The sequence below is a fragment of the Colias eurytheme genome, chromosome 25, assembly GCF_061535395.1.
Source record: "Colias eurytheme isolate Ceu_HAF_F1 chromosome 25, ilColEury1 Martin Lab GWU primary, whole genome shotgun sequence".
Taxonomy (NCBI): Eukaryota; Metazoa; Arthropoda; class Insecta; order Lepidoptera; family Pieridae; genus Colias; species Colias eurytheme.
Genome location: NC_143004.1, coordinates 5,328,372 through 5,336,179, shown reverse-complemented (window position 1 = coordinate 5,336,179; position 7,808 = coordinate 5,328,372). Strand labels below are relative to the sequence as shown.

The 7,808-nt window shown below is 29.9% G+C and overlaps 3 protein-coding genes across 3 annotated transcripts; 1 reads left to right on the top strand and 2 right to left on the bottom strand.

Annotated features, from left to right (window-relative positions):
- Positions 1–250: 250 nt before the first annotated feature.
- Positions 251–1,291, bottom strand: LOC149897640 (cytochrome c oxidase subunit 6C-like). The gene is made up of 2 exons (XM_090116384.1): positions 1,050–1,291; positions 251–384 (listed from the first exon to the last, which is right to left on the bottom strand). Exons 1-2 carry the CDS (start codon positions 1,289–1,291, stop codon positions 285–287), a joined length of 342 nt encoding a protein of 113 aa, XP_089972510.1. The 3' UTR covers positions 251–284.
- Positions 604–3,604, top strand: LOC149897639 (coiled-coil domain-containing protein 102A). The gene is made up of 2 exons (XM_090116383.1): positions 604–810; positions 1,372–3,604. The coding sequence occupies exon 2, from the start codon at positions 1,388–1,390 to the stop codon at positions 2,528–2,530; it is 1,143 nt and encodes a 380-aa protein (XP_089972509.1). The 5' UTR covers positions 604–810; positions 1,372–1,387; the 3' UTR covers positions 2,531–3,604.
- A 50-nt stretch (positions 3,605–3,654) lies between these two features.
- On the bottom strand, positions 3,655–7,351 carry LOC149897638 (uncharacterized). Its single transcript, XM_090116530.1, has 8 exons — positions 7,345–7,351; positions 6,938–7,082; positions 6,538–6,631; positions 6,001–6,244; positions 5,407–5,538; positions 4,984–5,082; positions 4,614–4,719; positions 3,655–4,262 (listed from the first exon to the last, which is right to left on the bottom strand). The coding sequence occupies exons 1-8, from the start codon at positions 7,349–7,351 to the stop codon at positions 3,698–3,700; spliced, it is 1,392 nt and encodes a 463-aa protein (XP_089972656.1). The 3' UTR covers positions 3,655–3,697.
- Positions 7,352–7,808: the final 457 nt, after the last annotated feature.

The following is a 7,808-nucleotide window of genomic DNA, read 5'->3' as shown; positions in this document are numbered from 1 at the left end:
ATAATATTGAATTGATAACATTTGGCTCAAATGTTGTAGATGGTCCATTTCTCAATGATTTTTATATATTTTATGTGAAATAAAGAGTTAAGTAAATAAACAATAAGAATCACAAACGATAGGTATAAAATAATTGTTTATTTTTATTCTTAAAAATTGCGTTTGTTTTTCTATAATCTACGATGATTTTGATTTCATGTTTATTTCAACTAAGTATTTCATAATAAATTTATAAAGAAAAAAGCAATGCTTATTTTAAGACATTTATTAAACAACAGCTTATTTTATTTTTTAGGCACATTATCCTTTAAACTTTCTTTTGGAACAGCTTGGAATAATCCTTTTCTTGCCATCTCGTCTGCCCAATCTTCGAACTCTCCTCTCCTAAAAACATTTAATAGTACAATAAATTAATTTAATATTACTTAATTTTTATACGGTCTACTATCATATCTACAATGTTATTTTTTCTACTTTTTTTGTACTTGTTAAAACTTAAACATGATGCAAAGTTGACTTGCCCAAAATCCAAGTATCTGTATGTTGTCATTACACCATTGATTAAAAAGTTAAGAAAACGATAGCAATTTTTGTGTCTTGTGAATGTGATGAATCAAAAATGAATATTTGGGAATTTATTAATTTACTCATTTGAAAAAAAATAGCACTCATTTAATGCATAAATAAATCAATAACAATTGCAAATTTAGAAATTTAAGGACTTTAGAAAGCGGATAAAACTTCTACAAACAATCATTGTTCTAAATTAAACAGACTTTCGGCAGCAAAACAACAATGCTTTAAAATTTGGTAAGAATTATGTTATACACTGTATACTTACTGTATAATATACAGTATAATATACAGTAAGTAAAAGTAATCTTGTTTAATAAGGAAGTGAGGTGTCTTGTGATTTTCCTATCTTAATAATTTTATTAATAGTACCAGGGTATTTACGTCTTCTCAATGCATTTCTGACAATAATTATATTGGCTTTACTCTATAAGCTTATTCTAAACTAAATTAAAACATAAATTAAATAAACCCACGCATAATACTCCTTGTATCTGGCTCGCCGCGGTCTTGCTATAAAGAAGTACACACAAGACCCAGCCAAACAGCTGAGACACAAAGCTTGAATTAAAGTAGCTTTCGTTTGCGACCAGTGTAAACCACGCATTATTGGCTTCACTCTGCACGGGGGTGGAGGCAGTGGCGGAGGGCACACTTGAGCACAAGGGTCTGGTGGTTTTGGGGGACAAGCACTCATTGTTCTGTAGAAAAAGTGCATAAATTAAATATTGTTTGTGTGTTCATATATTTGATTGATATGCTATTGTTGAGTAAATTCAAATAATCATTCGTTTTCAGATACTAAACAACAAAAATGGCACAGAGTTCACATGGAGGTAGCCATCGCAGGAGTCGTGACCATGAGGGTGCAATGCGATACACAAATACAGACTGGGAGGCAAAAGAAGCTGTATACATCCGGGAACTGGATGAGGCACGCGCCAGAGCCACACAAATGGAAAAAACCATGAGGTGGTGGTCAGATTGCACTGCCAATTGGAGAGAAAAGTGGAGTAAGGTACGTAACGAAAGAAATAAGGCCAGAGACGAAGCAAAACAACATAAAAGTAAAGTTGATATCCTTTCCAAGGAAGTAAACACTCTCAAATCTGAAAAGGGAGATTTAGAACTACAAATAGAAGAGCTTAAAAGAGACAATGAAAAACTTCTCAGCTTAGGTGAAAAGAGGATTGTATCTGGTGACTTGAGTACGGAAGATGGTGTTGAATTGAGGAAAAAGAACACTGGGTTTATATCTCCTAATGAGTCATCGGCCCGTCAAAGAGCTTCATTAGATTCTCATAAATTTTCAAATGTAGATAATGTACTTGCTAACAAATTAAGCGAAATGAGATTGCGTTTAGATGAAACGTCAAAAAGCTTGCAAAGTGAAAAAGATCAAAAGTCATTCTTGCTTGTTAAGATTGAAACATTGACAGCTGAATTACACAGTGCTAAAATGGAATTAGCTCATAGTGATAGAACACTGGGTTCAACGGATTCTAGTCATAGTGAAGTAGAGAGATTGCAAAACGAGTTGCAAGACGAAATTGCCGCAAAACAGGTGTTAGAAGAAAAAATTGCTGAACTTAAAATGGAAATAGAGAGGCTCAAATCGGAAAATACAGTTCAGTGGAGTAAACGAGAACTCTTAGAAACGGAAAACATAGCCATATTACGAGAAAACAAAAAGCTGTACAGCCAAGTCTGTGAGTTGAGAGAACAGATACACAAACTTAACAGAATATCTGACGGTAGTATTTACGGAGTGCCCTACAATGATCACAATAGTAGATTGGATTCAAATGTGTTATATATTAGGAAGACTAGTGTCAGTCCAAGATCTCATGAATCTAGTAATGGTTCGTCGGAAGCGAATTTAGCGCACATGGACACAAAAACAAATACTTCAGGGGAAGATGATGAATTAGCCATTGTGGAAAGGGATGATAATTGATAAAATCTAACTTACCTTTTTGTTGACACAACTCAGATGACACAACTAATTCAGTTGTTTTTCAATATTTTCAGATGTCTAAAATGTCACTTAAAAAAGTATTTATTTGCATTTATATTTTGCTAATTCCAATCCCATGATTTCCATAAATTCATTCAAGTTTATAAATAAACAATGTTAATAACATTCCATGCTTCCAAGTGTAAATTAGAGAAAGAAGATATCAATGAAATTACTTAAACCAGATTTTTTTTTACTATAAATGCACAATAAGTTTGAAATAGATCTGTGGAATATAATATTATGTACTTGCTCTTTTGTGTGATACTGTTATTTTTGTAAAAATAAAGACTTAATCCTAAATTAAGTTTATGTAAACCTTGTAAACTATTTACTAAATTAATTTTTCCTAAAGAAAAGTTCTCTGTTGAACTAAATTATTTATGCCAAATTATTTAATTATTTCATACATTTTTATGTATTCTGAATTTTTAATATTTGGTTAGCAGCTTGTTAGCAGCTAAAATACTTTAATTGCTTTAGGACATTTAGAACTAAAATAAACCCACTTATGTGGCTAAGATGGTTGCCATATTAAAAATTGTTTCACAAATGGATGAACCACCAATGAACAAAAACGAAAGTATAATTTTTTTAGATCAACTAAAATATAGATGATTGTTGACGAATTGATAGTCTAGTTTTTATAGATACTGTAAATGTACATTCAGAACAAATCATTATATAGCTATAAAATAGTTTTGTCCATTTTCAAAATTATTCACTATACATTCTCTATAGCTTTATAAACCAAAATGTATATTATTTCAATTGTGTTCTAGTATATAAGCTATTATTTATTGCTTGACTTGCCTACAAATAGTTTTAATGCGATTTTCTGCCAAGTAACTGTACTATAAAATGTAAAATATATATTCTTTCGTATTTACTTTTAATTTATTAAAAATGGCCTAACTTTAACGAATTTCAAACGATCTGTAGAACAATGTGTATTTGTTTTTAAATCAAAGTATTGTGTGTTAACAATAGTTATCAGAAGTAATAAATGGAATAAGAAATTAACAACTTGTTTAATTTTATATTTTATTTATAAAATATACTTATTTATTTATTTATTACAATTTATGCTAATGATATTTTCAATGATTATTTTCTTAATTTAAGATTGGGTTGTTTCTTCTTAATTTTTGGTTTTTTCTTAACATTAACTTTGATATCTTCTTCATTAGACTCTAAACTGCCTGACGCTTGGAGCATATTTGATATGGCTTTTTTAACGGGAATTTGATCGTTCGCTGCATAATCAAGTATTTCTATTTCACAATGTTTCTGTTCTCCAACTTTTGTATGCACGATAGCGGGGAATGTGTCTCTATGTACATTTAACTTGCTATCTGAAGCTTTAGTTTCTATATCAATCATATCTTTGTCGGAAGCCAGATCATCATCATCATGAAAATCGCTTAAACTATCACTATCTGAATCACTCGATATTCTTGTATCTTTACTAAATGAAGTTATATCTAATTCGACTGGCGCATTGTGAGCTTCCATAAAGAACCGTATCGCTTTTCTCGGTTTGGTTTCGAACACATCTGTTATTTTGCGTTTCAATGGCGAAGATGTTATAGCTTTGGATGGACTGCAAGTTTTAATTTTTCCCGGCTTAGATTTAATGTCGCTCTTATTTTGAGGGCTAGTCTTTGTTTTCCTAGAAATAAAACGGAATGTGTTAGTGAATTTTATTATAGAAATTTGTTCTATTTGATTAATGTTAAAAAATTGAATTAAGAAAAATATAAGAGAAATACACAAAGAATCGAAATAAACGTTTTTATCTTACATGAAATTAAAAAATAATAAGCTTCAGATATGTACTGTTATCAATGTGTTGAATATAAATTGCTGTTTAACGAAAAAATTTATCCACATAATTTTAAGTTTAATAGAATTAAATGCATTTTCTTCATCAAAAATTCGATCACTAGGCAGGATTGCCCCTCCATTTTATTTTAAAAAAATTGTTCGCATATCTGGGTATAAAAAAAAAATTAAAATTTACCTCTCTGCAGCTGAAGTAAGATGCGCCATTGGGTTTACACTCATCACCATGGCCCTTTGTTTTATCGATTGTACTGCATCATAGTGATCATATGTATCTCTTTCCTCTGGAAAGGAAATAATTTATTAAGAATGATATCTACACTATTATAGAGAAAAGATTATTATTTATTTAAATTAAAAAAAATCTAAAACACACTTATTTTGAACAATATTTTACTACGGAAAGAATTTTTTTTTAATTCGTTGTACTTTGGGACGAAGTATGTATTTTTATGGGTTCAACACTTAGAAAAGTCAACATTATATTATTTAAACTTAGGAACACCATTTTATTGGACATAATATTAAAAAAAAGTTTATTTTATTACCATCATCAAATCCATTCATAACATTCTTCAGGGAATGATGCAGTTCTGCGGCTAGGTTTTCATTTATATATTTTATAGTGGGCCCATCTTTTTTCATAGCTGAAAAATTATAAATTAGGTACAAAGTTCATCTCACCTGAGATCCACATTTTTATAAACAAAATTTAAATTTATAAAAAAAAAACTATTTTCAGACTTCAAATAAGTCAAATTAGAATTTTCATCATGGCAACCACCATACGGGGAACATTTATTTTTATAATTGAATTTTCATATGCATATTTTTTCCTCACAAGAGGGCCGTGTCCCTGCAGTGGGAACATAATATATTGGCTAATTATGATGATTTGCATAAAACTAAAAAGAAATATTACTATAAAACTTTAAAGTTTTAAGATATTTTTAAAAATTAAATAGACCTACCAGTGGCTGTATTCCTGACTTGCGCGTATCTCCGCGATATTATTCCCAATTCCTTGATCATGTCCAATTCGTCATTCTGCTGGTAGAACACGCCTTTGGGCCGGTGACCATTTTTATCCAGACTTGTGCATCCTAGAAAGTTACAAATATTAATTTTATATTCAGTTGTTATAAATTTAATAAAGATAGTGTGTGCCGAGCACGAGTGTCAGAAGTAAAACTTCTTTGGCAAGATTCAAAGACACCAAAATCGTCGCCTGAATCCATGACGTGACGGTAATGCCATGATGCGACCTTGAAATTTTACTCTCAACGCACAAGAAGTTGCACTTCAAAATTTTTTTGAAGAAGTTATTTTTGATATTGAATTTTTTGATATTCACATACTTTTCAAAAGCCTTATAGATTATTATAATCTTGTACGAGTTATACTATTCCTGTGATAATTATTTAATATACAATAGTCATTATGCACAAGTGAAGACATCTTAATTTGTAGGAAAGAACAAGGTTCTTATTCTTCCGAAATTTTACTTCTACTTAAAATCTCAAATAATCAATTAAGAATTGTTAATTATAGCTAAAAATACATACCATCAATATATTTCCGTAATGTACTTTCAAATCCCCTCTCTCTCTCGGTCGCATGATAATGTGTATGTTTAATCAATATATCTCCCAATATATACACCACATCAAATTGTTTTTCCCGCCGTGCCACTGTCTCGATACGTTTTACGGTACTAACATCATCTGGGGTTAAACGGAGCCAGGCAAAGTCGGTGTATGGTTGTTGTGTTAGTAATGCATAGACTAGGTAGATGCCAGCTTTGATTTCCTGACAATAGATGATTATGTTTTTATTAGTAATAGAATCTAGGTACAATAGTACTTTGGAAATAACTTTAAAAGTTAAAACACATATTGAAGTCTACTACATTTAAATGCATATAGTAATAATACTAATAGTAGAAGAAAGAATTACAAGTTTATTTTCTCATTGCTAAAAAAATAAATAATATGTAAGTAGCCTCATTACTAGTAAGGATGCAGAAATAGAACCATTATCACAACAACTCACGAAATAGTTATAAGTAGGTATTTTAAATTAAAATTCCATTGCTTTTGTACCTTAAAATTGCTAGTATTTGCCAGCATAAATTGTTTTCCAATATGAACCAACTCTTCTGACAATTCAGCTATTTCTGCACCAGACTGTCTTCCCCTATAACATTTTAAATATTATTTAAATATTTTGATTAGCTATCTGCATGTAGAAAATTGACATTCAACCGCTTTGTAGAAAACTTAACAATTTATTTTAGTATATAGTTTGTTAAGCTTGCTTCTTCAAGAACCAATTTATCTTTAACAAAAGTTTCACCAAAATCCGTTACAAAGTTTTAAAGATCTAAGCATATATAGGGGCAGAGAGATTCACAAACAAAACACATATTATCGAAAACATTAATTTAATTCAAACAATTTCAATCTCTATTGGAAACTTGATAATAATAACTTTTATACTTACTGATAAATACAAGCAAAGTTCATATCTTTCCAGACTTCGCTGAAAGTGTAAAAATTCAAAGTGTCTAACTGTGAACATCTTTGTATCAACTCTTCACAATCTTCTTTAAAACCATCAGCAATATAAACTTTGTAATATTTATTTTCTGAAAAATGATATTTGAAAATATTTATAGAAATACAGAAATACATAAAGTAAAAAATCATTTAATCCATAAAAAAATTATATGTACAGATGATGTAGAGTTATATGATTATTCTGTTTCGAACATAATGGAGATAGGTATTAACTTGGTATTAACATATTTTGTTTTGTTTTTGTAACATTAAGTAATTTAAAACAGGTATTGTTTCAAAAACATACTGACGAGTGGTCCCAAAAACTTTAATTTAAATTGTAATACTTACGCGCCATCTTATTGCTAATTTAAATATGTAGTAAAGGGGGTAATATTACATTATTATGACTATGAGGTACCTAATTTATATTTTATTATTGATCTTTATACATAAAAAAACTACACAACACAATCCAAAACACAAATTTAAATTTTTAATATCAGATGTCAATGTCACTTGTCCACAGAGTAAATAGTAAACAGTGTTGCTAGTTGAAAGATCATTTTCATTGATTCAAGATTGCCACTTAAGAAAAAAAAGAAGTGAATTTAAGGCGGAGTAAGCACTTAAGTTAATAACGCTTGCCTCAACCTGCGCAGAAGTCTTTTCTGTGGTCTTTTCGCAGTAATCCCCTCCACCCTAATACCTCTGTGAGGATTTTTGCTTTGTTTGTTTATACAAGTTCCAAAACTACTGATCCAATTCTGAACATTCCCTCTATAGTTGTAAATTATATTATTTCATCATAAAGA

Bases quoted from the DNA above. Each gene is read 5' to 3' on its own strand.
- LOC149897640 (XM_090116384.1), bottom strand. From the start codon at position 1,291: ATGCACTTTTTCTACAGAACAATGAGTGCTTGTCCCCCAAAACCACCA. The intron at 385-1,049 runs GTGGGTTTATTT...AAATGTTTTTAG, and splicing joins AGATACAAGGAGTATTATGC to GAGAGGAGAGTTCGAAGATT.
- LOC149897639 (XM_090116383.1), top strand. From the start codon at position 1,388: ATGGCACAGAGTTCACATGGAGGTAGCCATCGCAGGAGTCGTGACCAT.
- LOC149897638 (XM_090116530.1), bottom strand. The intron at 4,720-4,983 runs GTAATAAAATAA...TTTCCTTTCCAG, and splicing joins TATGAATGGATTTGATGATG to AGGAAAGAGATACATATGAT. The intron at 4,263-4,613 runs GTAAATTTTAAT...TTTTATTTCTAG, and splicing joins CTTACTTCAGCTGCAGAGAG to GAAAACAAAGACTAGCCCTC.